Here is a 17,965-nt window from a genome sequence, read left to right on the forward strand (position 1 = left end):
TAAAGATAAGAGCTCGACAGTTCTGATTGAGGCAACCCCCACAAACTTCAATTTCTTTAGTGCGCCAAGAACCCATAAGAAAGGAGGTGGGGTTGCCAGTCTGATCAGGGACAGTTTCCAATGCACAAATATTTCATGTGGTCAGTTTGATTCCTTTGAATATATTGTCATTCAGCTAAAAAGCCCTTGCAGAGCTGCCTTGGTAACACTTTACAGACCACCAAAGTATAACACAATGTTTTTTGATGAGTTTACCAAAATGCTGTCTTCTGTCTGCATGGACTTTGATTGTGTTGTTCTAGTGGGTGACTTTAACATTCATGTTGATAATCCTGAAGAAGGATGTGCTATAGAGCTTTTAAATATTTTGGATACATTTGTTTTATCTCAGCATGTCACAGTTCCAACACATAACAGAGGGCACATACTGGATTTAATAATATCCAAAGGTCTTAACATCTCTGAGGTCACAGTGAATGATGTTGCTCTGTCTGATCACTACTGCATTATGTTTAAAATGACCACCCCTGTCCATCCTCTGAAAAGGGAAACAGAGGTGATTAGGAAGCGTTACATAAGTGATAACACTTGTGCGTTATTCACACAGGCCTATGCCTCACCATTAACCCCTACAATAGCTCCAGTGGAAGAACTTGTAAATAGTTTCAGTTCCAGTGTGATGACTGTAATTGACACTATTGCCCCGATTAAGACAAAATCTTTGTCAAGAAAGAAGAGGTCACCCTGGAGAAATGCCATACTAGCTATAAAACAAAAGCAAGTTTGTAGACGAGCAGAACGCAGATGGCGAAAAAACAAACTCCTAGTTTTTTATGATATCTACAAAGACAGTCTTCGCAAATACAACCAGGAACTGAAAAATGCTAGACAGTCATATTTTTCAGAGATCATTAGTAGAAACACTAACAATACCCGCACACTATTTTCTGTTGTTGACAAACTGACAAACCCACAAGCATCAATACCTCAGGAATTGGCATCTGAGGTGTCCTGTAATCATTTCGCAGCATTCTTTACACACAAAGTACTAAAGATTAGACAGACTGTGTGCAACTCCAGATTAACAAATGTTACACTAAATGCCTCCCAAAATGTCCCCCACGTCAATCTTAGACAGTTTAGCCTCTTGGACTATGCCACTTTAACAGAAATTGTGTCGAAATTAAAGCCCACAACATGCTGCCTTGACATCCTTCCTTCAAACTTTTTCAAAACTGTTTTTCATTGCATAGCCCCAGACATACTTCAGATTATAAATACTTCTCTCCAAACAGGAGAGTTTCCTCAGACTTTAAAAACTGCAGTAATAAAACCTCTCCTAAAAAAACCTAATCTGGATGCCTCAACCATTAGTAATTACAGGCCAATATCAAATCTGACATTCCTGGGGAAAATTATCGAAAGGGTTGTGTTCGAACAGATCCAGAATTATATGATGCAAAACAATCTTTTTAACTCATTTCAGTCTGGATTTCGACCACAACACAGCACCGAGACTGTGCTTATCAAAGTCCTAAATAATATTCGTCGGAATACCGATGCAGGCAAATCATCTGTTCTGCTACTATTGGATCTCAGCGCCGCATTTGACACGGTTGATCACAACATACTACTCAGCAGATTGGAACAGTGGGTAGGGCTTACTGACACTATTCTTCAGTGGTTCACATCCTATCTACATGATAGGGATTTCTTTGTGTCAATCGGAAACCATCAGTCAGAACGAACCAAATTCACGTGTGGAGTCCCTCAAGGGTCAATTCTTGGACCACTCTTATTTAACATCTATATGCTTCCGTTAGCTCAGATAATGGAACAGTATGACATCTCCTATCATGCCTATGCAGATGACACACAACGTACATTTCTGTGTCCCCACATGATTATAGTCCCTTGGTCACCCTGAGAAAATGCATTCATCAAATCAATGAATGGATGTGCCAGAATTTTCTCCAGTTAAATGTGCAGAAGACAGAGGTGATCATTTTTGGGCCAAAAAAGGAAAGGTCAAAGATAAGCAGCCAACTTAGCACAATGTCACTTACAGCTACAAATCAAGTCAGAAACCTTGGCGTAATTATTGACTCAGACCTAAAATTTGATAGCCATTTAAAGTCCGTCACTAAATCAGCTTATTACCACCTAAAAAATATAACCAGAATTAAGGGGCTTCTGACTCAACAAGACATGGAAAAACTTATGCATGCATTCATTTTCAGCAGATTGGACTATTGCAACGGTATATTTACAGGTCTTGATAAAAAATCAGTCAGGAAGTTGCAGCTGGTACAGAATGCTGCAGCCAGAGTCCTCACAAATACAAGGAAGCTGGACCACATTACACCAGTTTTGAAATCGCTACACTGGCTTCCAGTAAGTCAAAGGATAGACTATAAAATACTACTGCTCGTCTACAAAACACTTAATGGCCTTGGACCAAAATACATGCTTGACTTGTTAGAGTCCTATGAGACATCTAGACCCCTAAGGTCGTCTGGAACCGGTCTTCTGCATGTTCCAAGAACAAGAACCAAGCAGGGTGAGGCAGCATTTAGTTATTATGCTCCTCACCTCTGGAACAAGTTACCCGAACGTCTGAAGTACGCTCAAACTGTTAGCTCTTTTAAATCAGGGCTAAAAACGCTTTTGTTTAGCACTGCATATCTATAACTGTCTATATATTTCAATCTACCTGCTGTCTATTCCTCTTGTTTTTATCTCCATTGCTGATTTCAATCATTATTATTTGTAGTAGTTTTTGTTTTATTTTTATTTTATTTATTTTTATTCTGTGATTAAATGCGATCTTTTGTTTTCGTTTCTACGTTGTGTTGATTTAAATGTGATTTTTATGATCTTCATGTGATGTAAAGCACTTTGAATTGCCTTGTGTTGAATTGTGCTATATAAATAAATTTGCCTTGCCTTGCCTAATGACAAGCATTATGTTTACTCTCGGTCCGTTCCTCATTGCGTCCCGAAGACCGTGCTGACTGTGTTTTATTTCCACTTTAATTGACATATTTCAATAATTGAAATTTGGATGTTTGTGAATCGTTTTCGAATCTTCCACAGCCGAATGGCGAATAATCTAAGAATTGGAAATTTCACACACCTCTAGTAGTAACACATTACATTTACACCGTTGCATTTACTTGAGTAACTTTTTGAGAAAAATGATCTTCCAGGAGTAGAAGCAAGCCATACATTTTACTTTTACTTGAGTAGATTTGTGAAGAAACGCTACTCTTACTCCACTACTTTGGGCAACACTAGTTGTTATATTTTTTGTCTTTATTCGACAGAATAGAATTTACTTTTTTTTTTTTTTCCAGTGTTGCCAACAGTAGCCCTACTAATTTCACTAATGAGACACTGCAACAATAATCACACGACTCCAGGATACCAATCAGACTCAAGCTTGCCATTCTATGATCACGACGGCCTCTTCAATCATGTGGCGTCTTCAAAGCACCGTAAAAAAATATTTGACATAGAACGCTGCTCTCAACATGACTCGAAAGTGTGGATTTCAACCTCTCTCACAGTTTTTTTTTTTTTTGACAACGATTGACCGCGGGAAAACTGGAGATATGATCCTTTTAATTTCATAATAGGAACTATGAAGGAACTATTCAATATTCAACTATTTAAACTGCGAACTATTTTCTCCACTAGAGGGCACTCATGCTCTTTGGATGAATGATGCCTCAGTTCTGCAGATTTTTTTTCTCTCTTCAAAGATTTTTTTGGTATTTCTTTGGCTTAATGCGGTTATGTAATAGATTATAGTACAGTATAACAATAAACAGTTCATATAGAAAACTTTTTGCTGAGAAAAAAATACCATTACAGTGGTACCTCTACATACGATCGCTTCGACACACGAACTTTTCGACATCCGACGTAAAATTTGACTCGCCATTTGTTTCTACATCCGACGACATGCTCGAAATACGACGACAACGGCAGCACCGCAGACGAATGCACGGCGGATTTTCTTGTGTGACAAATCAACACAGGTTTCAGAAAAGGTTGGTACAGGTGGTGAAACAAGGAAAAAGTTGACGCTTACCTTCTAAATGAAGATGCAAATGACAGAAAAATATGAGCGTAGGGTGGGCATCCGTGAAATGGCTCAACAATACATCTCCACGGTCCTCCTCCGACCATCGTTCGCCAGTCTTTATAAATTAAGCTGACAATTCTTATTGTGGTAACATCTCCAGAGAAATCGCCAGCTTCGCCACGTTTTCATCATTTCTTTCACAACTTATTCAACACAAAACGCCTGCTGTCTCCCGCAATTGACGATGTTCTCAAGAAAGCATTGAAAGCGAAAGTAAACTTTCACCCGCTCCCCTCCCTCTTTGTCACGTCAGCGCCGCGGTGCCTTCAGGTACAGAAAAAAACGTCCGCCTTATTAGAACCCGTTTCGTTACACTATTACAGGAATTATTATTATTATTATATTATTAATCCGATTTTTATTTATTATTTATTTGTTTTGCTATATGTAATTGCCATTTGTAATAGTACCAGCAGTATTTTTTAAGGATTTAGTGCAGGTTTTTGGGCTGTGGAACGAATTAATGGAATTATAATGTATTCCTATGGGAAAATCCTGCTCGACATACGACCATTTCGACTTACAAACAAGCTCCTGGAACGGATTAACTTCGTATGTAGAGGTACCACTGTATTTTTTAAAAAATTATTTTTTTTTAATCAAACATCGTAACCAGTTACTCACGATGTTACTCATTACTTGGGTATTCTTTTCACCAAATACCTTTTTACTTGAAGTTGAGTACATTTTTTGGATGACTACTTTTACTCTCACTTGAGTAATATTACTTTCAAGTAACGCTACTCTTACTTGAGTAAAAGTTTTGGCTACTTTACCCACCTCTGCTTCCAGGTCACTTCATGTACATTTTGAATCATTTCCTGTTGAATTTAGGGCATTTCTAGGTCACTGCCTATCAATAATGGTTCATTTTCACTGCTGATTGGAAATAAGTGGGGGAAAACTTGGTCACATGTTGGTGGAAACACCATACATTTTTGGGAAAAAAAAAAAAAAAACTTTTGTGCGCCAAGATTTTCTGATTGTTTAATTTTTCTTTTTTTCTTTTTTTTTTTTTTTTTAGGGTCATTATGCAAATCTGACTTTTAAAAAATTAAGACGAGATACATTTTAAATTGTGAAATATTCCAGTTTTGGCCATTCGCTATGAATGGGGCTTTTTTTGTTGTTGTTAAAAAACTTATTACTTATTACTTTACTAATTATTACTAATTATGGGAAAAACTGAAATACAATTATGTTACGGCCCCTAACAATACTCTAAAGTATAAATTTTTTTCTTCATAGAATGAAAGACATCCAATTCGTTTAAACTTGGTGGACTGGCTTTGAATCATCATCTTTATGTGCCATTGACTGAGAAAGGGTGGCAGCGCTATCAGTGGCAGCCAATTACTGTAATTTTCAGACTATAAGCCGCTACTTATTTCTCTCATTTTGAATTGTGCGGCTTATAGTCCTGTGCCGCTTATTTGTTAATTTATTTGGTTTAATAGGAAACACTTTATTTGACTGTGGCGTCATAAGACCGTCATAATTATGACATGACATTATGATGGGCATTAATGAATGCTTATGACAGATGTCATTAAGTCTCATCCAGCAAATTATGTCAATTTGCCGGATGACACAAAATGACATCTGTCAAAAGCATTCATTAATGCTCATGGCAGTGTTATAATTATGATGGTCTTATGACGGTCTTATGGCACCACTGTCAAATAAAGTGTTACCAAATACCATAACTAGCAACAAATGAAACAACTAGAAAAGTAACTGAAGAAATAATCAGCATAGAACATGGATTTTGATTTGTTATTTATATCTGTAACGCTGCAATACATGCTAAGAGGCATGTTGGACGACAACAGTGTTGACAGCAGGAAGCAGCAGGGGTTGACTGTCTCCCCCAAGAGAACACTGATGGCCAAATTGAAGCTTCTTGAAGCTATGAAGTTTTGCAGCCAATTGGTTCAAGGTGGTTCATTTGGTCTTATGACAGTCTTATGATGCTGCTGTCAAGTAAAGTGTTACCAGTTGATATCTTTTGGTGTAAATATCTCATAATACAGTGAGGACAGCTGCGGCTTATGGTCCAGCGCGGCTTATCTATGAACAAATGCCATTTTCTTGTCAAATTTGGTGGGTGGCGGCTTATAGTCAGGTGCGCCTTATAGTGCGAATATTACGGGTATTTAAATGAGTGCTTTATCAAGGGGTAAAACCATTAAAGACATTTTGAGGTGAAATTAAAAAAAAATAGTTTACCTGATGAAGTTGTTGTGGGAGGCAAGTATCATCTCCTCTCTGGGCCAATAGCTCCAAAGAGGCCATCAGAGCAGAGATGGGCAAAGAAGAGGAAGTCTCCTGATCTGAATGTGTGAGTGTAGCTCCAGGAACAGAAGAGGATTGTGTACAACTTGTTACATGCCCAGGGGTGAAGGCGAAGGGCTCCGGTGATTGTACGTTTCCGGCAGTACTTGCTGAGATATGTTTGGATGCATCAGTGCAGCTCAGGCCTGTGTCCGAGGTTAAAGATGGTTGAGGAGAAAGCACAGGCCCCTTCATGACAATATGTCCTGGTGTGCTGGATGGGGCAATATAACCAGCAAAGTTTACTTCACTCTGGACCAGATCCAGTGGGCTGATGGGACATGACGTTTCTTGGATGATAGGTGACGTAGGTTCTGGACTTGTGCCTGGACTGAAGGGATTTTCCAGCATGCTTCCTACAAATGGAGAAGGGAAATAAAGCTGAAGCATATTTCATTATTATTGTTTTTAAAAATGTAGCAGGGTGAATTTATGACGGATGAATGATAGTTGTAGAAAATCTCTTTAAACGTCGGGTCATTATTTTCTGTTGTATGTCTGTGCATTCAGAAATAAATGATTAGACATGAAAAAATGTTTTCTCCTAAATAGCGGTCGCTTTTAAAAGTTTTAAAATGTTTTTCCTCCCGGTGTAACGTCAACTGTGTTCTGTACCTGTTTCTGAATAGGAGGAATCTGTCATGGGAGTATCTGGGGACTGGCAGTGCATTTGACAACTTGATTCTTCTGATTCCTCCTCTTCATCCTTCATCACCTCATCAATGTCCTCTTCTTCTTCTGTGCTTTTCTGGCTCTCCAGCTCCTTGTTCCCCCCGTTATTGTTGAGAGATGTTTTTGAGGGGAGTCCAGTTTCAAAATCATTCTGTAGAGCTGACGTAAGTTCACTCTGAGAGAGTGAAGTGGTCTCATTGAGGTTTGGACGTTGAGCAATAAGTACTTCAGGGTGGGCTGTGTTATCGCAACGGTCAGCCCCACCCACTGCAACTTGTGACATTATTCTTCCCTCATAGTCCAACTGACCTGGAAACAATGAGGGGAAAACAAGAGAATAACACGATAAAATTAAAAACTAATAAAATAACTTAGATAAGAAATACAATATCATGCCTGCAGAGATTTGATTACATTTGTCACACTCACCACCATAATCCATGAGGGCCAACCCTCACAATGTTTGACTTTTCAATCTGCTGTCACCAATTAGTCAAGCACTTGTTTGAGCCACAAGCGAGAACAAGAAAGGACGAATGGCCGCTGCGAAAGGGGAGAAAAAAAAAACACATTTCACAACTAAACAAATAGTCTGATTCATCCATCAGTACAAGTGCCAAAAGGGCAAAAAAGTGAAAACAAGTCCAACGTCATTCCTGAGTTGCCAAACAAATCATTCTGGCCCTTAAGTACAACTCTAACCGACACATCATAGCTGTCAAAAAGATTTAAAACACATTTCAAACACAACTGCCAAGACCTGTAGAACGAGAAAAGTAAAACCCAAATTTTTACCACATATCTGTATTAACTGGCAGCTTGACAACAAATCCCTGAAAATAACAGTTTGCATCCATTTCACATTCACACAAAACAAGAAATATGGTCCAAGTCAAATAAAATCAAATCCAAGAAGCCCAATTCTTCGCTGTTGGGAATAATGGTGCCATTGGCAGAGATAGACGCCTAATCCATTTGAACCGGGAAGAGCTGGCAGCGAATCATATTTCAGTCCGATTAACGGTTATAAATGTCCAATCCAGTTGAACTCTGCTCCAGGGATAAAAAGCTTTTATAAAAGTGTACCGAAGTTTATTTACCAGTGATAACGTTGCAACACTGATAAAATCACATATATGTGTCAGCACCTGTATCATAATGATGTGTACCGTATGGAACATTGAAAATAAAAGGAAAACTTGCAAAAGCTCCGTTTGTTGATAATAAATAAATAATAATAAATAAATGAATAAACAAAACCATGAGGAATATATAGGGTTCATTACGAAACAAGAAGAAACAAATGTCACTTAAAAAAATACCTGACATTGAGTGCATGGACAGACTACACCAGCAACATATCTGAAAAACATCATTCACACTTCATTAGGTACAACATTGATATCCCAGATATAAGGCTAGATCTCTAAGATCGAAGACGGCGTCATGCGTAAATGGCGGCCATCTTACTTCAGTGGATATACCTGATGGGGTCTGCTGCAGTGAGCATGAAGTGACAGGTTTTCTCCACTATAATACACTTAACTCGCCAATTTATTAACGCAATTACAAACTGTTTGGTTCATAACAATTCGTATTAAGGTGGCTATTATTAATTGATTTATGATTTAAGATAGAGGGAAAAAAACAGGTTATATTCTTACAATGCATTACACTTCCTTCATTTTTGACATGTATGACAAACTGAGCCATTTGAAAATCGGTTCAGATTTGTGCAATCTCTAGCTAATGTATAGCCAATGTTTAGCGACTGGCCCCGACGCAAAATGGCCGACGAGAAACGACGCCAGTCCTCATTGGCTCACGACAGACTCCAGCTATCTAGCCTTTCATATGTGATATCTAATAGTTACACCGTCATTCATCCTTGTGACATAAAGGCCTTCATGCAATGCCACCGAGCGCATAGTTCGGTGTCAGTAAATGACGCGTTCACCTAATTTCGAACAAGGTGCGCCTACCTTAGTTGAACACATTAGCGACGTATGCTACCGCTACTTTAGCCCAGGTTTCTGTTCGCTATGGTTTAATGACAGTCAAATTGCATTACCCAAATGATACCTGTTCGAACGACACCGAACTAACTCACTACCCCATTCAAAACGGGTTAATGTAGTAATTCCTACAACTCCGTTAACAAACCGAGTGTTCGTGAACAGCACAGCTGCGATTGCTAACGTTAGCTCACGCTCCACATCTGTTCAGCACGACATTTAAGAACCGTTAAATTGGGTCACCTGGTATTCATTTGCCTGAAAATGAACTTACTTTTTCATTCGACTCCAAACGAGCAGTGGTTTCGCATCTCCGACATAACAGGTACTCCGACTGGAACCTCCCACGAGCAAGCTTTGCGAGAAGGTGACAGCTTGGCTCTCAAGTGACACCTTGCTGTGGTTGTTGTCGCAGTGACGCTTTTCGACCACTAGAGGCGATGTTGACAACACAAAATTTGAGTGGCTCGGTGTCGCCACCCTCAGGTACCATAAGTATGGCACGTTAGCCTAAATTGGATTAACCCTTTAACCCCACTTCAAATAGACGTCTAACGCCGTCAATGGTAGCTGACATGTTAAGTAGTACAGTACAGTATTGGCATCAATGTTAGAATCGGGAACCCAAACGCTATTAGTGCAACATTACAAAAAAAGAAGAAAAGAGCATAATTGTTTCACATGGTGACAATTAAGCAATAAAGGCGTTCAAGTCCATAAATCTGATAATTAAAAGAAATTACCCTTCCAGTGCAGGGCCGGCCCAGCCTATACGCAGACTATGCAGCTGCTTAGGACCTCTGACCACTAGGGGGCCCCCAATCTGGCAATTATTTAATTTATATTCTATTTTGTTTACCACAGTTTGCTTTATTTGACTTTTGTGAGTTTTGATACTTAATTTCAAGCTTAAAAAAATAAAAGTTCTTCCTTAACTTATTTTTTTCCCCTCTTTTAGAAAAAGGTTTGGCGCTATCTACTGTAAGTACTGACAATCATTTGGGGTGAGAAGTTTAAAGTATGCAGTGCAACAAAATCTGATTAATATACAAAATATGAACGTATGGGTTGGATTGCATGTATGGGTTTCACAGTACACTGTGACAAAATGGTGTGCCAAAAATATGGGTCCCTTGGCATTATTTTGCTTAGGGCCCCCAAATGGCCTGGGCCGGCCCTGTTCCAGTGTAGAGAAAAGAAAAAGCAGGTGAAAGAAAAGTTTGAAAATCACAACACAAAGGTAAATTTGGATATAGAACAAAATCTAAAAAGTATTATATTCTAATGTTAAGCTATTTTGTGCACAATAGTAATGTGGATGTCACTTTTTTTATTACAATTTTAAAATGTAAAAATAACCTGAACAAAGTGTAGGAATGAAATTAATTTAATTAAATTTCACTTAGGACCCTATTAGGTTTGAGCAAACTCTACAATAAAGCCTTCTTTACAAATCCTGCCACGAATTCTTGTAAACCTTCAGGATTTTGTATTTCTTTGGAATTTGGTGGGTGTGAGTACACTCGTGGTATTTACAAGGTAGTTAACAATGTCTGCATATTCCGAATTTTGCACTTCGGAGCGCCACAAAATGTCCTTCAATTACGTTTTCGACAACAGATATGGATCTGTCAATCCAATATGCTTGATCTTGTAAATGTACTGCTCTCGACTATACACTGATGGCCAAAAGTATTGGCACCCCTGCAATTCTGTCAGATTATGCTCAATTTTTCCCAGAAAATGATTGCAATTTCAAAATGCATTGGTAGTAATATCTTTTTCATTTATTTTGCTTGCAATGAAAAAACACAAAAGAGAATGGGGGAAAAAAATAAATCATTGTCATTTTACACAAAACTCCAAAAATGGGCCGGACAAAAGTATTGGCACCCTTTCAAAAATCATGTGATGCTTCTCTAATTTGTGTAATTAACAGCACCTGTTGTCCTGCAGTCCGGGGGTACAACAGTGTCAACCCGTGCTATCTGTCGGTGTCTGAATGAAAAGGGACCTTAAGGTAGGATACCCAGGAAGACCCCACTTCTGATTCAGAGACATTAAAAAGCCACGCTGGAGTTTGCCAAAACCTACCCGAGACAGCCAAAAACGTTTTGGAAGAATGTACTCTGGTCAGATGAGACATAAATAGAGCTTTTTGGGAAAATGCATCAACATAGAGTTTACAGAAAAAAAACGAGGCCTTCAAAGAAAAGAACATGGTCCCCACAGTCAAACATGGCGGTGTTAGGTTTTGTGTTTGGTTTCTCCTTGTGTGACTTGTCCCTGTAATTACCCATTGCTCTCACCTGTGTGTGTTTTCCCAGTGTATCCTGCAATCTGCATCCACCTGTGTTACCTGTTCCTCGTCTCGTTACCCCTTGTCTGCGTATATAATGACCCAGTTTCTTGTCACTCCTTGTTGCGTCATTGTCTGTGTCTGTCTTTACCAAAGTCAAGGCCCGTCCAAGCCCTCGCGTACCTGTCCATCCGTTTAGTAAGTTTTGTTGATCCATAGTCCTTTTGTTTGTACTTTGTGATTTTTGTTATTATTAAAACGTTTTTTGAGTTCACTGCCTTGCTGCCTTTTTTTGTTTCCCTGCATTTGGGTCCACACCACCTGCCTGCCCGCTCATTCCTGACAGGCGGATGTTCCCTGATGTTTTGGGGTTGCTTTGCTGCCTCTGGCACTGGACTGCTGACCGTGTGCATGGCATTATGAGGTCCAAAGACTACCAACAAATTTTGCAGCATAATGTAGGGCCAAGTGTGAGAAAGCTGGGTCTCCCTCAAAGGTCATGGGTCTTCCAGCAGGACAATGACCCAAAGAACAGTTTAAAACAACACTAGAAAATGGTTTGTGAGAAAGCACTGGAGACTTCTAAAGTGGCCAGCAATGAGTCCAAACCTGAATCCCATAGAACACCTGTGGAGCGATCTGAAAATGGCAGTTTGGAGAAGGCACTCTTAAAATCTCAGAGACCTGGAGCAGTTGGCCAAAGATGAATGGTCTAAAATTCCAGCAGAGCATTGTAAGAAACTCATTGATGGATACTGGAAGCAGTTGTTGGCAGTTATTTTGTCTAAAGGTTGTGCTACCAAGTATTAGGCTGAGGGTGCCAATACAGTACTTTTGTCCGGCTCATATTTGTGTAAAATGATAATGATTTTGAAAAAAAAGTTCATTCCCTTTTGAGTTTTTTCATTGCAAGCAAAATAAATGAAGATATTACTACCAAAGCATTTGGAATTGCAAACATTTTCTGGGAGAAATTGAGCATTAACTCACAGAATTTCAGTGGTGCCAATACTTTTGGCCAGCAGTGTATGCCTGTTAAATAGGGTTGGGCAATATAGCAATATAGAACTCATATCGGTATATTTATCATAGATATTGATATACAGTAATCCCTCACAACTTCAAGCTTCAAACTTTGCGCCCTCACTCCATTGCGGATTTTTATTTTTTTCAATTAAAATATAAATAAATACAGTATTGTATAGAAATGTCCCGATCCGATCACGTGCAGTCTCTCACTCTACCTCCTGCTGCTTTTCTTGCTCAGCAGGCAGCTCTACTTTGCTTGTTAAAGTTAACGATGAGTGACAGGGGTGCTGCTTTTATCTTACCAGAGAAGCTTGGTAACGCTATCTTCAAAGCCGCAGATCTGTCAATTATCGTTAAGCTTGTTAAACACTAGCGGTAGTGTGCTGTGGTCACTCATTGAGTAAGTGAGAGACTGGTCTCAGCAGTGTGAGTGGATTTGAGTGGACTCAATGAAGCATTTAATGAAGACAAACATTTTGCTATGTTATTCTTGTTTAACCCTTTAACACCGAACGTGTCGGATGCGACACGTTTACGCATATAATCTTTGAAGCCTCGTAACGCTGTAATTACGTCACCCATGTGCCCCTGGTTGCTCTCGATTGAAAGTACGGAAGTTGATGTCCACACCAGTTTTTATTTGAAGTCAATCGACCAAGTAAAACGGGAGATAATGTCATTTGAGTTTTATAGTTTTATTGCACTCATAAATATGCATTGACACGCTGCATGGACCATGTGTCTTTCTCCATATTTCCATCATTTCTTGTCCTTTTTTCAAAACCAAAAGCAGCACAAAAGATTACATATCCCACGGGCCGTTGTGATGTCAAGAAGGACGAACCTAATGTGAACATTTTTAATAAATTGACGAGCAAGGCGCCAACTAAGGGAAAGGAGACACGCGTAGCAAGCAACGGCCGGTTGAATTGAGCTAGCGACTTTGAAACGTGCAGAATGAATCGAAAACTAAATTTAGCGCAAGCTAATGCATTATTTCATCAACTCAAGGAATAGGATGAGCTCTATTTGTCATTGTTTTCCTCGGATCAGTCGGCGTCTCGGCGAGTAGTAGTGACAGCAGCGCGCAAACGGCGGATGAGTAGGCTGTGTGACGTTGTATGTGACGCAGCTTAGTGACATGTTCAAAAACAAACTTTATTGAGTGCGCAAAAAAACTTTATTGGGTCACATCCCTAAAAAAATTTGAATTGAACTGAACTACTTGTCAATATTTTTTAAAATACTTTTTTTTCAATGTTTGTTATTTTTTCTTCACTATGAATCTTTTCAATTTGTATATAGATGTGTGTTCGAGAAGCTTGATTGCATGTACATATATACCTTTGATAAGGTGATGGGTACAATACCTAACTTCACAAAGAGATATCCTCCAAACCCTTTTTGTGTTGGATAATATATATTTTTTTAAATTCTCACTATTTTGCACTGTATATAGCATGTTTTGACCATAGTATGTGTGAAGGCCAAAAACGCCTATGACCATAGCTGCTGTTTGTGTTGAATTGTCAAACATAAAACTATTCAATCTTATTTTTTTCTGTTGAATGTTTATCCTAGCAAGTTAAATAAATATTATCAAGCTTCAAAACGGTTGGTCGAGCATGTTTGGGATTTTTTTGTCTCTTTGGGTCCAAAATGTGGATTAAAGTTGGTCAGTGAAGAAAACAATAGTTTGGACATGAAGTTCAAGGTATCCTGAAAAAAGGGACCCAACTTGGCCATTGTGAACAGTTTTTTCTTTGAAATATAAAGGCAACATCAAAGGCATGCAAATTCGGCCAAAATAGGCTTAGGTGTTAAAGGGTTAAAAATAATTCGGTGGGACAGTATCGTTTTTTTTTTTTTTTTTTTTTTTAATTCTAATTATACAGTACTTTGGGGGAAAAAGGGAAAAACGTCTTATATGTATCTCTTTCTCATGCTAAATCTGAATAAATACATTGAACACACCAAAAAAATTCTATAACTGTTATTTTTTTATTTTTGGGTGTGTTCAATGTATTTTTTTCAAAAAAATATAAATAAATATTTTGTGTGTGTCTGTGTGTTCTATGTATTTTTGTTTTTAAATGTAAATAAGCTCTGCCTGTATTTCGCTGTTATACAGTATTCATGTTTAGATTTTGTTATTTGAACAGGTGAGCTTTTGTTTTTTTACAAATCAGGTGAAGAAAACAGTTTATTATTTATTTGATTTTGCCGCAGTTAACTGAAATTTTCAGTTTTTTTCTTAAAAATCCATGTTAATGACTTTGAATATAGACCCTACCCACGTGACGTCACAACTCCGCTCTCCTGAATGGTACCGCCCACTTGTCCGTCAAAACATAGTGTTAACCTGTTACGGCTACGTACATTTCTCCTATTTACGGCGTGTTTTTCTGCTCCTTAACATTAATAATCAAAATGGTGAAGGCGTGTGTGGCTGTTGGTTGCACTAACAGAGAAGATGGAAGGAGAGACTTGAAGTTTTACCGTATTCCGAGGGATCCAAAGAGGAGAGCGAAATGGACGGCTGCAATTCGACGTGAAAACTGGGCACCAAAAAATCACCACAGACTATGTAGTAGTCATTTTATATCCGGTAAGATGCATTTAAGATATACTTAGAGGGTTTTGGGCTGACAAATAACCACAATTAAGATCATTGCGAGGCTAATCGCCGACAACATACGACGTAGTACGACATAGTTTCAAATTCAAGATGTTTGTGACTTCCCTTTCTTCCACCATCGTTATTTTTTGAATAATATTTAGCTGGTACCAAGTGAAAGAAACTGGCCTCGTCTACGGGGCTGACAAATAACCACAATTAAGATCATTGCGAGGCTAATCGCCGACAACATACGACGTAGTACGACATAGTTTCAAATTCAAGATGTTTGTGACTTCCCTTTCTTCCACCATCGTTATTTTTTGAATAATATTTAGCTGGTACCAAGTGAAAGAAACTGGCCTCGTCTACGGGGCTGACAAATAACCACAATTAAGATCATTGCTAGGCTAATCGCCGACAACATACACGTATGTATGTAGTGAGAGTGCTATCGCTAAACCATATAAACATTAAAAGCCTTAACTCCATTGACAAACGACATGAAATACATTAGACTTGACAGTGGATGTTAGCAATAACAAAAGATTTTGAATTGAAAATTTCGTAACTCACCTTTCCAAGCACAAGATAGATTCCTGCCGAACGAGGACCTGTTTCACCCAACCAGCAACGAAGTATTTATAAGCCTCCAAGCTCTTGAAGTTTTTCAAACTTTCGTGAGAATAGGCTGATTTTGTGTGGACAAGATAATTGTAAATATCAGCGTAGCAGATGTCAGGCAGACAGGGCGAAGACAGTGGGTCGAAAAACATCGATTTGGGCATCAAATATGGATCTGGCGACTGTATAGAACGAAGCTTTTCCACATAACGCCTTTTATGCAACACATCCAGTGAGTTTACGGCATCAGAAAGCACCGGGTCTTCCATGAAATGCATTTTAAATTCCTCGATCAATTGAAAACAATGCTAATACAGAGACAAAATGACGGACAAGTGGGCGGAACGACACAGCGAGCACGTGGTTTTGTGACGTCGGTGGGTAGGGTCTATATATTATGTATCACTATTCAGCCTAAATATATTAGGAAATGACGTTTGGTTCATATCGCCAAGCGTTACTGTTCATCTATGTTGTCCGGTAGCACAGTACATTGTTATCCATATTCCACTGCATACATGGTATGTTAGATGGCCAAAATGGCAGAAGGTGTTCGCTCAGATGGACTCAGTTGTCAATTGGTATCACTGATTCTGAAAAGGTCAGCTATTGAGAGTGGATTACAGCAAGGGCATAGGTTTGCATAGGGACGTTAGGGACTTAAAACTAGCAACTTTTCAGAATGCTCAAATTGTCCCCACTAACTTTTAAGCAACATTATTTGCATTATACAGTATAATGAGATCAGTTATAGAGGTCATTTAGATTGTCTTCCCATATTTTGTAAGGATAGAATTCACCCTACCATTATTAAGTGAATTACTTCCATTATGCTCAGACTTAGATTGACCCCATTTTTTCCCCCGCAAACGCACGTTTGATTGGCTCATGACTAGTTAAATTCCCTTGTTTTTAGTGTAAATCTAATAGAAATAAGTTAAATTATCTGCCAGTGCTTCAAGTAAATTTTACTATTTGATTTCTTGAAATAAGAAAAATGGCTATCTGAAAATAATAATAATAATATAATATAACTCAATGTGTGTTCCGGGTACGGGGAGTTACAGAACATTAAATACAATGAATCAAAGAGTGTCATTATGATTCTAAGAACCAAAGAGGACAAACGGTTGGTTTTCCCTAATTTTAAGTTGTCTGGTCGTTTTAAAGTCCTGTAGTCAGGTAAAATACCTTGGTCATCTGCTCACGGACACTCTGACTGACAACGAGGACATATTGCGACAGTGTCACTCATTATATGTCCAAGCCAATGTTCTCTCTCTAAAATTTGGTCCATGCTCTGATTAGGTCAAGCTCGCCCTGTTCAAGGCTTATTGTACTCCCCTATACACTGCGCATCTGTGGTCAAATTACACTAAGACAAGTTTTCAGAGACTGCAAGTGGCATACAATGATTCTTTGAGAATCTTGCTGAAAAAGCCTAGATGGTGCAGTGCCTCTGAAATGTTTGTATCTGCTCGGGTGAATACACTCCAGGCCCTTCTAAGGGTGCTAATGTTTAATTTTATTCATTGTTTAAAATGTTCTGAAAATGTGATTGTCTGGGGCCTGACAAACATTTCGCATAGTTCTACTCGCTGCTTGTCACTGTTCTGGAAGCACTGGAATAGGTGCCTTTTAAAACTGGGCCAATAGATGGCCTAATTTTTGTATCATTGTAGTTTACCTTCTTTTATTGTTATGTTGTTTTTAGTTTTGTATGGTTTGTTCCCTTGTATTGTGTGGTTGTGGCTTGGACCTAGAGTCTGTTAATAAATTTATCAATCAATCAATCAATCAATCAATCTATCTATCTATCTATCTATCTATCTATCTATCTATCTATCTATCTATCTATCTATCTATCTATCTATCTATCTATCTATCTATCTATCTATCTATCTATCTATCTATCTATCAAATAATAATAATAATAATAAAGTTATTTTAATAACTTTAATAATAATGTTTTTTTTTTTCGCCAGAAAAGTTCATAATTCCAGAATTGATATTGTTCAAAACATTATTTGAAAGCAATCTTTTCTTGATTTAGGTGAGACATGACCAACTTTTAGATGTATGGGCTTAATAAGAACAAATGGTAATATTTACCTAAAGTAATTTAAATAATTTAAATGATCTGACACATTAATCTTTAACACTCAAAACAAGAGGAGAAAATGATTCGAGTAGATTTAAGAAAAATTATCAGATTAAGACGTTAT

The 17,965-nt window shown here is 38.3% G+C and overlaps 1 protein-coding gene across 2 annotated transcripts in view; it reads right to left on the bottom strand.

The window, feature by feature from the left end:
- Positions 1–9,594, bottom strand: part of LOC130912779 (consortin-like) — a 33,962-nt gene extending 24,368 nt beyond the window's left edge. Inside the window, exons 1-5 of one of the 2 annotated variants that reach the window (XM_057830817.1) lie at positions 9,446–9,544; positions 8,479–8,518; positions 7,586–7,699; positions 7,100–7,465; positions 6,380–6,840 (exon numbers count right to left, since the gene is read on the bottom strand). In XM_057830817.1, the coding sequence (XP_057686800.1) occupies positions 6,380–6,840; positions 7,100–7,465; positions 7,586–7,598 (840 nt within the window). In that variant the 5' untranslated portion in view covers positions 7,599–7,699; positions 8,479–8,518; positions 9,446–9,544. Of the gene's footprint in view, positions 1–6,379; positions 6,841–7,099; positions 7,466–7,585; positions 7,700–8,478; positions 8,519–9,445 lie in introns of both variants that reach the window. The other variant, XM_057830806.1, reaches the window with a different exon arrangement.
- Positions 9,595–17,965: the final 8,371 nt, after the last annotated feature.

The sequence above is a fragment of the Corythoichthys intestinalis genome, chromosome 1 (genome assembly GCF_030265065.1).
Source record: "Corythoichthys intestinalis isolate RoL2023-P3 chromosome 1, ASM3026506v1, whole genome shotgun sequence".
Classification (NCBI taxonomy): Eukaryota; Metazoa; Chordata; class Actinopteri; order Syngnathiformes; family Syngnathidae; genus Corythoichthys; species Corythoichthys intestinalis.